A 14,684-nucleotide genomic window follows, 5' to 3' on the forward strand; every position below is an offset into this window, starting at 1 on the left:
ATGTAGCAGGGAAGTAGAACATACTCATAGGCAGACTGGATCAGTCTGTGACAGATCCTCACAAATGGTCTGTGAATCAAGGAATGGTGTATCAGCTCTTCCCTCCAGTGGGGAGTACCAGAGGTGGATCTCTTCAGTAGTCGTCTGACCAAGACACAGAGAAAAAGACTGCACTAGTGAGGTGTCTGCTGGAGAAGAAGAGATCGAGTGAAGAAGTTACTTCCTCTGTTCCTTTCTGCTAGTACCTCTGCTAGCTAAGATCTTGGCAAAGCTTAGTCTAGAGAGTGATCTTACGAACCCCATACTGGCCCAGACAAGTATAGTTGTCAACTCTGTTGCAGATACCCGATTCCGTGAGGCTGGGAGTCTGGCCCGAGGGCACTCTCCTCTTTCCCAACCCAGGAACTCCCTCCTTGAGAAGATTTGCTCCTGACAGGATAGAGATGTTTAGTTATGCTGTTTCTGAACTGGTAGCTCCAGTCTTCCTAGCTTTTCAAAAACCATGTAGCAAGTGGACTTACAATTCCAGGTAGAAGAAGGTTGTGGCATGATACAAGCAGGCCCATGACAACCCCTTTACTACCTATGCTTGACTAGCTTCTTACTGCCTGAGTCTAATTTAAATCCCAACTAAGTTAAGAAACATCTGGCCTGTTGAGAACTAGTCAAAGTATTCTCCGTAGACCCGTATCTTCAGATTTATGTGGAGCTTTCAATTTTTTAAATCTCGTTAATAGCTCTCTTTATTATGGGATGTTAGTGTGGTCCTGACAAAGCTGATGAAAACTCCCTTTTAAGCCGCCAAATATCTGTGAGCTCAAATTCAGTGTGATAGTGACTTCTGCTTGTAGAGAGAGCGAGCTTCAGGCTCTCATGACTGTTCCATCTTATTCCAAGTTTTACGGTGTGATGCTTCAGACTCAGCTGAGATTACTCTTGCAGGTGGTGACAAATTTCCACCATAGTTGCCTCCCAACTTTTTTTTATTTTACTCCACTGGGCAATATTGTGACTAAGTGATCCATTTCAAAAATTGTAGTTGGATTGCATTTTGCATATCTATCACCTGGCTGCCCTGAAACTAGAAGGCTAGTGCAAGGCATGTTCAGCTTTAGGCAAAGCTGTCTGCACTGCTTGCCCTGGGGGGATGGTTCCCTTGCAAACATTGACAAGGCAGCTACATGGCCTTCATGCCACACTTCCCTAAGGCATTATTACTTGGATTCAGCTTCTAGGAGGAAATCCTGTTTCTGTGATGCAGATACTGTTTCTGAGTTAGGGGAGTACCAATTCTCCTTTCCCCTAGCATGTTTGGTTCTTTCAGTATATGACTAATTTAAACCAATTATATATGAAGTTTATAAAAAGTAAGCCAACTGCCGCCCCCCCCCCCCCCCCGGCCCCCCCGGCCTCTCCATGGTTGGTATTGGCCTGATTACTGTTTCCTGTTGCAGATTTATTTACATTCTTTTTCTTTTTTACATTCTTTTTATGTTCTTCCCTTGAGCTGCTTCTCTCTCTCCAGGAGCATGAATCCTGAGGTTAAATCCTGGTCCTAGTGAAGTCAATGGGTGTTTTGCCATTGACTTCAGTGGGATCAGGATTTCACCACTGGTGGAGGAAAGGCAGAAAATTACTGACCTCTAATCCTGTTTCTGTAAAGGTAGCCTGACAGGATTCTCACTCAAACACCTGCTTCTCTGCAGAGTTTGGAAGAATCTGTGAGGTGGTCATGTTAATGTTTACACCTTTGTTTACAATTAACTTCGTGAGACAATAGTTTTCAATTATTTTTATGATTGTCTTCTTTCTTTGGGGAGCTTTTGCCTCCTGCTCGAAGACAGTGGCTAAGCTCAGATGATAGCACATTCCACCCTTGGGAGGATGGAAAATGCAACTTGCTTGTATTCCATCTCTCTACCACTGCCAAAAAATGTTAAGAACTTCCTGTTTTTTTGCAAAAGAGCTAAGACTAGGGTGACCAGATGTCCTGATTTTATAGGGACAGTCTCAATTTTGGGGTCTTTGTCTTATATAGGTTCCTATTACCACTCTACCCCCGTCCCGATTTTTCACATTTGCTGTCTGGTCACCCTAGCTAAGACCCAGGAGTGAGAATTCTGTCAGAAATGATCTTTTCAGAGAAGTAGAATCACAAGTCAGTAATATTTTTCCCATGTCCCATTAGCTCACTTTGATGGGACCCTTGTAGATATTAGGGTCAGCTCAGAATATGCAGTAGGCTGACTGGTGAATTCAGTACTTTCTTAAGCTATTGTATTGCCTCCCTTTTCTGCTATGTGTACATTTCTGTAAAGAATGCATACTGGAGGAAATCAAGAATGTAGTATTTTCATTCATGGCTGAAACCTGACCCATGTCTTAAAGAGGAAGCTTGCTGTGGACTACAAGGATTTAGTGCCAGATGGGCCAGGGGATAGTCCAGAGCAGTAATGTATGTGCAGATGGTCAGGCAGCCAGTGGGTCAGTCCATATCAGAGGCTGTCTGGGGCCATGGTCAGAGTTCTTGAAGGGGTCAGTAGCCGGAAGACTCAATCCGAGGGGCCAGGTTAGTGGGTTGGGGAGGTGAGGTTGGATGAGGCAATAAGGTAGGGTCAGGTGAAGCAGCAAGGCAAGGTAGACTGGGGAGTGGTCTGGGGTTCAGTCAGCTTCGTCTTCCTGTTCAGGCATTTATATAGTCCAGTTACTCAATGAAAGTGCTGCCTGTCCATCTAATCAGGGGACTGGGTGCTGTAGGCCTATAGGGCTTCAGTACTAAGGCTGTTGGTCAGAGGCAGCACACCAGTGCATTGCTGTGGTGCAGTAGCTAAGGCTGCTGCCTAAGCACCTTGTAGGCCTCAATTCAGTACTTGGCTCCCAACAAAGGAAATGTCTTTATTATGACCAGATTTAATTCAAATCATTCTGCATAGCCGCAATAATAAATTTTCTAGTTTCCAGGTAATATATTTTAACGACAGTGTGATACCAGTGGTAGATTTCTTTTTTATATACTCTGAGGCCCTTTACAGCTTTTCCAGTTCAGGGTAGATTTAAGATGTTGACAAGTGTCTTCAGAGACAATAAGGATTTTTGATCTCATTCCTCAACTGTGTTACTATATAAGGCAGTGCTGCTTCAGTAAGGAGTGAAGAATGAATGGTATTGTTTTCTTTTACTTTAATTGTTACAGAATGTTTGTTTGATTTTTGTTTTGTTTTGTTTTGCAGACTAACAAGGGGGATGAGCTCTCAAATCGTATCCAGAATACATTAGGTAACTATGATGAAATGAAGGACTTATTGACAGATCGATCCAACCAGAGTCATCTTGTTGGAGTTCCAAAACCTGGGATTCCACAGGCACCTGTGAACAAAACTGATGAACATTTCATTGCAGATTCAAGACCACAGCCTCAGCCTTCCATCTGCAGCACTTCATCATCCATACCAGCAGCTCTATCTGGTCAGCAAAGCAAGAGCCCCACAATGGGTTGGCAGAAAGCTGGGCAAAATGCTTCTGATGGCCAGCAGAGGGCAAGCAAGCATGGGCACAGATTGCTTGAGTCACACAATAGTGACTTCAAAATGGCTAACCAAAAAACTGGTCTGGAAAAGCTTAAACACTTTGCATCGAGTCCCACATCGTCATCTGTCAGTGCAGCACAACAAGGTACTTTAAGATCCGTGCTTGGAGACAGTGTCAGCAAAGCACAACAGCAGTCAAAACTAAATTGCAGTGTAGAAGTAGGCTCTCAGGCTCAAGAAAGGCCAGCAAAACACAGCAGTGGGCACTGTGTTCAGAACTTCCCTCCTTCACTAGCTTCAAAGCCTAATATAGTTCAACAGAAACCAACGGCTTATGTAAGACCAATGGATGGTCAAGATCAGGCTCCTGATGATTCTCCAAAGCTAAAGTTATCAGCAGAAGCTAACAAGCACTGTACATCATATAGGGGAGTACCTTCTAATAAGCCTGACCCAGCTATGGCCAAGACCAAGATGGCAATATTTAGCACTCCCAAGCAAGAAGAGGTAAGCATTTTTAAATATTTCATGACATTGCCAAATAAACTGGTATTTAAACTTTGCAAGGTGCACCTCTTTTTAAACATTTTTATATATTTGTTTTGCTTAAAGCCTTTTGTTTGTTTAAAATTGGAATGGCATACACTGCAAATAGTAACTGAATAGTTGCATCAAAAAGGTATCTGAGGTAAAGGCTTAGTTGTCTTCAGAACTGAAACACATTGTACAGATGCAAATGTTCAGTTAACATAAATTAAGGCATATTAATCACTAGAAATTTCTCTGGCTATCTAAGCCTAAGTTCTGGAGGAAACCATAGTGACATAAAATTTCATTTACTTGTTCAAGAATCCTGCATATTACTTCTAGATTTTGCCATATTTTAATGGATTTCTCCCTTTGACATTCATTGAGCTATGACAGATGGTGAGGAATAGTTCCACAGGCCTCTGCAATGTCAAAACAGCTACACCATGTAAATAACTTATATAATCAATGTTATTATTATAACACAGATGAGAGATTAATAATGGTACTGGCTATTCATATATTTAGCTTTCATAGCAATTGTCTCAGTTTCAAAATGATTTATAAAGCGATTTAAGACAAAAATACATGATATATTTCCTCCAGAGTCATTCTGTTATAGAAAACCAATTAACATACAAACTTGACCATTTGCAACAAACAATCAAGCTTACAGGCAACATTTCTGTTATCTGTTCTATGTGTTAGACTTATCCTTTGTTTTGGGGAAATTTCAAATTTTGTCATTGTCCCCATCAGAACACTGTGCTTGATCAGTACCACATCCTGTGATTTTCTCGATTTTTTTTTTTCTTTTGTGTTTAAAAAAAAATAATTGGCAGACCATGTGTGGGTTTTTTTCATATTGTATTTAAGTTTGCCAGGGTAAAATCAGAGGCCTCTTTTGCTAATTTCACATCCTCAGCTGGTGTAATCTGAAACTCAGTGGAGCTATGCCAATATACACCACTTATAAATCTGGCGTATTTTCTCTGTTTGGCCTGAATGGCTAGGACTACATCAGAGTAGAGATAGTGACCTTGTTACTCTTATTTAAAGGTATGGTGTTTATTTAGCTGTCTTAATTTTTCTCTCTCTCATGTTGGACAATGAATGCTTTTAGGGTCTCCCTTGGTTTGTTGCCTTCTCACTGGGATTCTAAAAGGCCTATTCTTCAAAAATTGGGATGCCTGCTGTATGCCACTTTAATTTTTAGGAAACCAAATCTCTATGAAAGCAATGGCATTGTCTCAGCCTACTTAGGCATTCCAAACCACATGATTATTTTCTCTAAGTGAATTATCCACCAATTCAAAGCAAAAGTGAAGTGGTTTGTTGGCCTTGAAAAGTGATCGATTTAGACTCGAGTCAAATTTTCAAGAGCCCCTGGAGTGGGTCGACCACACGAAATATCTTTGCACTCACAAACTCCTGTGTTTATGGATAGAAGTTCAGGTCATGGCATGTGCTGCTGTCCATTTAGTCATGTCATTCCCTGATTTTCTGGTGCAAACACATGCTTGGATACCCAAATGAGGGGGTGTTCGAGGAATAACAGAAGCATATGCCTTGTCTGGCTCTTTCAAATTTTCTCCTTAAGATAGATTTACAGAGGTGCCAGTAAAGAGTCACTTGCTTGTTTCAAATTTCAGTTTTGGCTTCGGGATTTTTAACCTGTATTCTCATTTTCACCTGCCTAGCATCCAGTGAAGCTACATCTAATTATATATATATTGTCCATCCTTTCCTCACTCTGTTCAAAGAACAGATACTAAATTATGCAGTCTGTGATCCAGCAGGCATTATGGAAATTTACTGGAATGATTCTGGTAATTAACTGTCCAATGTATAGAATTACAAAATTAGTGTGTGAGCGGGATAAGATGTAATATACTTGAAATTTAGTAATTTGATACCATGTCACATGAAATTTTAGTTGAAATCAAATTAGCTGGTTAGAGGCACTGGTGGTCTGATAAATGTCCAAAACACTGTTAAAAATTTAAAAATTCTGATATATTGAGCTGGAGGAAAATGTCTAGTGGGGTATTACAGAGATCTGTGTTAGGGTTTTGAGATGGACTCAAAATATTGAAAAGATGGTATGGCCATTTCATGTGACCTAAAGCTACGGGTTTGTGGGTTTAAATATTATTCACGTGCGTTTTGCTTTATTGTATGCTAGAATTTTCCATCACAAACAGTGCAGAGAAATTCTCTGCACCTGGGTGTCACTGCAGGGAGGCGTATTAACCAAAGCTGATAGGCTATTCAACCAAAAATAGCTCCGAGTCCTGGGGCTCTGGTCTGTAGTGTCTTGCCTCATGCATCCTGCATGCATACTACTTATCAGATCTAAACTGTAATCCCTTCTTTTTTTCTGTTTCAATATTTCAAGCTCTTGCAATTTTATCAAATGTCTCAAGATATTTGGGGGGTTTTAAGAGTCTCAGTGATTTTTTTATTTCTGCTTTCAATATTGCAAAGTTTTGCCCTCTACCCAAAATGGCCACCATCTCCCATTACTGTCAATAGGACTGAAGTTATATGTGCCCTCAGCACAATAACCATCATGTCCCTTTACCCTTTGCAGAGGAAAATGAGGCTCCAATTCTCTCCAATGGGGCTGAAGTCAGGCTGTTCTCAGGAGATGGCAATCCCTTAGTCACCATGTGAGAGTGCCTGGCAGGGGCCAGAAATGAGGCTGTGAGGGAAACTGGGAAGAGGAATGTGTTTAAGAAATAGAGCAGGAAACTATGAGGGGACAAGGAAATGTGTGCAGCAGAAGGCACACTGAGTGCATGCAGAGGTATATGAAGAGCAGAACAGAGGCGAAGGATTGGCACAGGGAAGTATCGAGAGCAAGAGGCAGACTAAGGCCTTGTCTAGGCTAGCATAAAAGGTGTGATGTTGTAGGTTGTTAAGTAATGCATTCTTACCAGATGTTTTAAGAGAGTAGTGCAGAAAAAGCAGTGTATTCTTTAACATGTGATAAATTGATCTAGTTTTAAAGCCTACGGAATTTAAGTTGATCAGTTTAGAACATGTTAAAGAATACACACTGCTTTGTCTATACTAGATTCTTAAAACTTGTTAGTTTAAACATGTTAGGTAATCCATTCTAACACACTTTTTACTCTAGCCTACATAAGGCCTGAGAGGGCATGCAGGGGAAATGGTGTCAGGAGGAAATTGAGGGGTCACAGGGAAATGTGGCAGGTAGGAAGAGCGTGAAAGGTAGAAGACTGTGAGGGAAAAGGAAGGGAAATAAGGGAGCCGAGTGAATGTAGGGAGGTAGGTGGGAGCCTGTCGGACCGTGAACTGGGCAGCTGTCTAGCCTGTCCAGTTATGGAGGGAAATAGAAATGGAATGGTAGTTCCCTGCATCCCAGGGGGTAAAATTGAATAGAGTCCATCTTCTCAGAGAGAACAGTGAGGACAACATTTTTTTGTGGGCATTTGAGGGTTTATTTGAATTTGAAGTGACTGTTCACAAGTTGAGTATGGGCATCCTCCAAAGGTGAAAAAACAGAAAAGATGAAAAACAATGTGAGTTATTTAATTTTTTAAAATCTCATGGTGTGTAAGCAATCTTCTCAATTTTTGAGGTCTGAGTCATACTTTTTTGAATGCTCGAGTTTGGCAGTACTGCTGTGTCCCAAGTCTGCTGGTAGATCTAACAACTGTGCTCTTGCTTGCACATTTACCAGTTTGTAGGACCCATCAGCTAGAAAAATAAACAGAAAATAAAACAGTCAAAGTTAGGATCAAATGTAAAAAATACAAAATAGGAAGCAATGTTATACAAAGTGTCTCTTCTGTTGTACAATCTCTTCTTTGGGATATCCCTGGAGGTTTTCAGTTGAACAGGCCACAAAGTTGGCTGTGGTACAATTATCATTAACTGGAAATAAAAGCACTTTAATAAAAATTATAGACCATTACTTTTCAATATGTGAAAAAGGTTGATTTTTAATGTAGCCCAATACCTCATTTAATATTTTAATCAGATATGGAAAGCCTTCAATATCTTGACACAAAGTGAAGCTTATAACATTTAAAAAATTGTTTTAATGAGAATACCTTGGATAGACTGCATGCGTAAAGGTATCAGTTTCCCATTCGGGATATTAGTCTTTAGGAATCAGGTTCATCAGTATTAATCAGAAGCCATACCCGACCTCTTGGTCCTTTCAAAAATTATGATATTGCTGTGCATAAACAATGGTCTCTCATCTCAAGTACTTCTGTTTCACATTTTGAATTTTACTGTAAATTATTTGTGAATTATATTACTGTAGATAAAAACCTAATGTACTGAGTAGAAGTACAGAGAAATGTGATACCATATTATAGAGGAAAATGAGCAAGAAAGCAAATGCCTCTTATTTCTAAAAAAATTTTATGCTAGAAACAGAAACATAAAAACCGAGATGGCAAGTAAGCCTTTGTATTTGAATTGTGTTTTTAAATACAATATTGTAGTCTATATGTTTTTATTATTATTGCTGGAAACACACGAGTTTAAAATATGCAATGTCCTCTGATAATTCTGCTTTGCTTAGTAGAGTGAAACAAGAAAATCCAGAAAGAAAAGGAGTACTCGTGGCACCTTAGCGACTAACCAATTTATTTGAGCATAAGCTTTCGTGAGCTACAGCTCACTTCATTGGATGAAGTGAGCTGTAGCGCATGAAAGCTTATGCTCAAATAAATTGGTTAGTCTCTACGGTGCCACAAGTACTCCTTTTCTTTTTGCGAATACAGACTAACATGGCTGTTACTCTGAAAGAAAATCCAGGAATTTGAGAATGAGAAGTGACTACTAGTCTAATGGTGTAAAGCAGTTTTTTGTCAAATATGTGAACATATTTATATGAAATTTAGATAAGAGCATATTTGGGACACTTTTTTATTCTTTATAAGGTGCTTACACAATTTCTGCAAAAGTTATGCCTAATGCACTACATGTGGAGTTCCTTATTCCATTCTTCCTCAGTCCTTACTCAGGCAAACTCCTGTTGAAATCAATGGGAGTTTGCCTGGGTAAGAAACTCACTGTGATTGGCCATATTGAAGTAATTACTTGCTGCATTTAGAGCTGTGTGAAATTTTTTTGCTGGAAATATTTTTTGGCAAAATGCAGATGCATTGACACCAAGATATTTTATGAATTTGTGTCAGTTTTGTTAAATTTGTTTCCAAAAACAAATTTCTGAAAAAATTGAAATGTTTCCTTTGACCTTTTTTGAAACAAAAGATTTTGGTTGGATTACTTGTTCTGTTCATGATCAACTATCCTGTTCATTCCCTCTGAAGCACCTGGCACTAACCACTGTCAGAAGACACGATACTGACCCGGCATGGCCGTTTCCGTGATTTTTTTGGTTCAAAATGACATTTTGTGTTTTGAAATTTTCTTCCATTTTATTTTTAATAACATTAACAAATGCTCCAAATCGAAACAAAATGTTTAGTTTCATGTCAAACTAAATATTTAGTTCAACCCAATTTTTTTTCTGATTTGTTTTGGAATTGCCAGTGAACTGAAGCATCCATTATTCTCCCAGTTGTAGTCTCAGCAGTGTCTGGCAGCAGGCACTAGCCACCATTCTTCAATGGTGCATGATAGTTATGGATGTCATTAGGGACAATTTTTTCTCAGTCAGTTTTATTCAAGGATGTTGGAATAACAAAAACCCTTAACAACCAAAAATTAAACAGTAGACCAGCGGTTCTCAAACTGTGGGTCAGGACCCCAAGGTGGGTCGCAACCCCATTTTAATGGGGTCGCCAGGACTGGTGTTAGACTTGCTGGAGACCCGGGGCTGAAGCCTGAGCCCCACCACCCAGCACTGAAGCCTGAGCCCTACTGCCTGGGGCCAAAGCCCGAGGGCTTCAGCCCTATGTAGCAGGGCTCAGGCTTTGGCTTCAGCCCTGGGTGGCGGGTATCCGGTTACAGGCCCCTTTCCTACGGCTGAAGACCCTGGGTTTTGGCTTTGCCCTCCTCCCTGGCCCAGGGCGGTGGGGCTCAGGTTTTGGTCCCCCCTCGTGGGGTCGTGTAGTAATTTTTGTTGTCAGAAGGGGATCACAGTGCAATGAAGTTTGAGAACCCCCGCTGCAGTAGACATTCATGTGTGAAAACTAAATGTGGCTTCATCTCATTTAGCAGGAATGTCATGACTGGGACATAGGCAATTCAGGCCTAGTGGTCAAAGTGGGTATCAGGCCGGGTTGGGTACAAGAAGTCAGAGTCTGAGACAGGCCAGAGGGAAAACCAAAAGTCAGGTGTCAGAAGACAGGCAGAGTTGGAGGCCGTAGTCTGGGGTCTCTTACACGCAGGGTCTCAAGCAGAGACAGGCAGGTAGTCTGTTTTATTGCTCAGCCCTGTCATGGCTTCCTGGTTTAAGTGCTGGCGCCAGCCAATCAGTGGGCTGTGAAGAACTGCCACTCAGGTGCTCCTTGGTGGTACTTCCTGTCGAGCCTAGCCTCACAGCGTCTTCCCACATGAGCTTAGCCCAAGCCTCCTGTGGTGATGTGGAGGTGTCAGTGGTCCAGAACCCCCATGGTCCCAGCTTCTAGTCTGGCAGGTTCTTACAAGTAGAAACTCCATTCCACAGTAGATGGGAAAAATTGTCATAATCAATACTTGTGCTGTCACCATAAAGACTTAGAGACTAACCAATTTATTTGAGCATGAGCTTTCGTGAGCTACAGCTCACTTCATTGGATGCATACCGTGGAAACTGCATCCGATGAAGTGAGCTGTAGCTCACGAAAGCTTATGCTCAAATAAATTGGTTAGTCTCTAAGGTGCCACAAGTACTCCTTTTATTTTTGCGAATACAGACTAACACGGCTGTTACTCTGAAACCTACCATAAAGACTGCATATCAGTCAAGAAAATGGAAGATACTCTGCATCATCGCAAAGGTCTGCAGTTTCATTCAGGAGCTCTGATTCTCTTTGTCAGTGCTAACTTCAGGGAAACAGTAGAACAGTGCTCTCTTCTTCAGTGCCACTATAGAGTCCAGGCAACTGGCGGGCTAGGGAAATGAACCAAAGTTTTTCTCCTCCAAAGCCTGATGTGTAGAATTATGTCTCGTACAGGCAGGAACAAAAAACAGATGAGCAGTTGAAAGTGTTTTTTGGATCCAACTAATGTGGACACATTAACGATAAGTCAGTAATTCTTTTGAGATGAGTTAAGATTTGCCAAAAGAGGTTGGAAGTTTGGTTCTGTTATGTAATGGAATTAAGTGTGGTGTGAGTTTTGTAACAGTTGTCAGTTTTACAACAGTAAAGTGCTGTTATAAAGTAAACAGAAATGCTGCAGTGTTTGGGAAGCCATTCTACAACCACAGAACTTGAGTACCATACTATTAGTAGTTAGTGTTGCCAGTTTTGGTTGGACATATTCCTGGAAGTTTCATCACATGACATAATCTTTAATTAAGGATTAAACTTTAACTCCTGGAGACTCCAGGACTATCCTGGAGGGTTGGCAACCCTATGAGTCGTAGGAGCTAGTTGCAAATCTTTTCTTTCCCAGATATTAATGAGACGGAGTTTAGCAAGCTACATGCATCAGGAATAGAGCAAGAGTGCAATTAGACTGTGTAACATTAAACATGACTTTTCACAAGTAAAGGATATTTTCTCTCAATAAGAATTAATCAACAACAAATACACAAAACATTGCTCAGTGATCTGGAACAGTCATTGGTTTATTTAAGTTCTTTGAGTGCATGTGTGGGGGGTGTATAGAGTTTTGTGTTTTTACTTAGGGGAATGCAATAATACAGGTTCCAAAGAAGGAATGGGCGAGTAGTGCTGAAAGTCTCAAACAAACATAGGGTGAACCAAATGTGCTAAGTCTGTTTTATGGATAATCGTTGTTTGATTAAGTAAGCTAAGGTGGCTTTTATGAATTCTTCTTCTAGGATCCTGCAAACACTGATGCATATAGTAACTTTACACCTGTACACAGGCTCACTGAACTTAGTGGGACTAGTGCAGAAAGTTACTCATCTGACAGTGTTTGCAGGAACGAGACCTTGTCGTATAAGCTTTTACTTGATATATATTTTAGTGCTCTCTACTTTTTACTATTTCCATCCCCAGCAGAACAGTTTCATTTCCCTTTTGTATCAAATAACCATTTTTTCTTGTGTGGGGGAAAATGCTACACAAACGTATTTAACATCTTTGAAAAATCAAGAACTATATTGCTTTGATTCTAAATGTTTTGTATGTATCTCTTTCCATATGGTGTCTAATCTACATTGGTTGCTATGGTGAGTTACTTGTTATTCCTCATTAATCTTGACTAGTACGATAATCACTGTAGGAAAATCTCTGATAACTGTAATATATAAGTTATGATTTTCAAGGGACTTCCTTAACTTATGCATCTTCTTGCCAGTTTTTCCCAAGTTTGTTTTTTGTATTTAATAAAAGATGTATATTTTGAGCATTGTAACAAGGGTCTCTTTTACTCAACTCCACGTGTCAGTAAAATTGATCTTTCCTATAGGTATCAGTTGGAAAGGTTGCCACTTTTAGGATGAGGAAGAGAGCTTAATGAATGTCAGAATTCTGTATTTTATTAGGAAAAAGTGCATTCCATCTTTCCCCCACAAATTACCTGGATGTTTTTGCTTTGTGAATCATCTCTAGCGGTAATACCATATACATGAATAGAGTTCAGTTATACAGGATTGCAGTGCTTCTTTAGCTCTGCATATTAAGATAATAACATTGTGAATAAAAGAACTAAGATTTCTAGAACTGAAAACATTTTTTAATTAAACAGAAATTTGGTAGATTTTTAAAATCAGTTTGTAGTGCTTAATATGATAATGGGTGGATGTAAAACAAATCCTGACTGCCAAATACAATCTAATAAACTTTCTTAATGAAATATGTCTCACAGGATAATTGTATATTCAAATGTCTTTTTATTTGCTCTGTTAACATTCACTGTTTTGAATTACTGCAACTGCACTGGGATGTTTTAAAATTTAACACAAAGTTCTGGATCTTGTGATCCTGCAGGGCACACAGCAGGAACCACAAGTTGCTGCTCTTTAGTGTAATGTAAGTGAAGGCTACTTGTGGACTCAAATAAGATTTAGCACAGGGCATTATTCTCTCCAATGAGCAGAGTTCTCAAGTGCCCATTGTACCTGCTCTATGACTCTTAAGAACATGGATTTTAATAAAGAGGTTGGATGGATGTGTGTGGAGCATGCCAGATCTTAGGAGACAAGTTTAGGTGCAAGCTTAATCTTGTCAATGAAGCGCTTAGATACATGCTATCCTGTAAGGCCTTACTCCTGATACTAGGCCCACATAACTTGACAGATACAGCAGTGCTCGTATTCATGCAGGACTGGGTTCCTCTGTCCCAGTAATTATAATAATAATCCCAGTCTACTCATACACTTTACCTTGTACTCATACGCACATCCGTTTGTGCAGGAGCAAGCCCTAAAGATGGCCTAGGATTTTTTTTAATTATCCACAAAAAAGGTGTCCCTGTCTTGGTCTATAGTTTCTTTTCTCAGTCTTTAATTAATTAGAGTGACATGAAGTTGCTGTCTCTAAATGTATGAGACACTTAGGGTCAGATATGATTGAAGAGCCGGAAAATGTGAAGGGCTGGACAGAGCACTGATAATTTCAACCAAAGAAATGACCAATGTGTGCCATTTGATAAATGGAGTTAAAAAGGTCAGATCTCCAATAGTCATGGTTAGTGCATCCAGCAGTCAAAGACCATTTACTGTTGGTCACACATTCAATTACTGTTAATGAAAACAAAACATCCCCAATATTTGCACACCATATTCACCTTGCACACCTTAAAGTTTCATTTCCTTAGTGTTTCAAAATACAGAAGATCTATCCTTATGGTGCTACAAAATAGCTTCCCAGAAAAGCAATTAACAGGTGGGGGGTTTTTATTGGAAAAAAAAGTTCAGAAAAGATAAATAATGTAGGCATCTGATTTCCTGTCACTCTTGGTTAACTTTGTATGAAAATGGATAGCTTCCAAATTAAAGCAGGCACCAGCCTGTCTGAAGAAAAATGCATCTGTAAAGAAGTATGTACATGATGTATTCATGCAATTCCAAATTTCTTAATTGTATTTGATATGTGTAACAATTTAATGTACTGAAATATGGTACCATATTATTTCATGTGTTAAAAACAGAATGCAGGATGCTGTAGGCTCAAGTTATTGTATGGAATAGCATACTAGCTTCTTTTCCCAACCCCCCTCCCAATAACAAAGAGGCAATGTTGTATGCTGCTGCACTACATTGCTCTATCAGTGAGAAATATGACACCATTCCTGCTGATCAAGTTATTACAGTTACTCATTTCTTACAGCAGATTTTAAATATTTAAGCAAGGTTTACTTGTGAGGGAAAATGAATGTAGAAACTATGAGGGAAGTGGAGAAGAACCACAGATTCCAGATTGTTGAGGTCCAGCATTTTCTATCTGAAGCAATCTGTTGGTGAAAATTGCTATTCATATCCTTCTGTATTTTCTGCAAATGGCTGTAATGGAGATTGGTGCAGTGAAAAGATTATATCTTGTTTACATCCACATGTAACCC

The 14,684-nt window shown here is 39.8% G+C and overlaps 1 protein-coding gene across 1 annotated transcript in view; it reads left to right on the forward strand.

Annotated features, from left to right (window-relative positions):
• AFF3 (ALF transcription elongation factor 3) overlaps positions 1–14,684 on the forward strand; it is a 465,059-nt gene that overhangs the window by 73,040 nt on the left and 377,335 nt on the right. The window contains exon 3 of the mRNA XM_077810373.1: positions 3,231–4,034. Within this exon, the coding sequence (XP_077666499.1) occupies positions 3,231–4,034 (804 nt within the window). The remainder of the gene's footprint in view (positions 1–3,230; positions 4,035–14,684) is intronic.

This window comes from Eretmochelys imbricata, chromosome 1, assembly GCF_965152235.1.
Source record: "Eretmochelys imbricata isolate rEreImb1 chromosome 1, rEreImb1.hap1, whole genome shotgun sequence".
NCBI lineage: Eukaryota > Metazoa > Chordata > Testudines > Cheloniidae > Eretmochelys > Eretmochelys imbricata.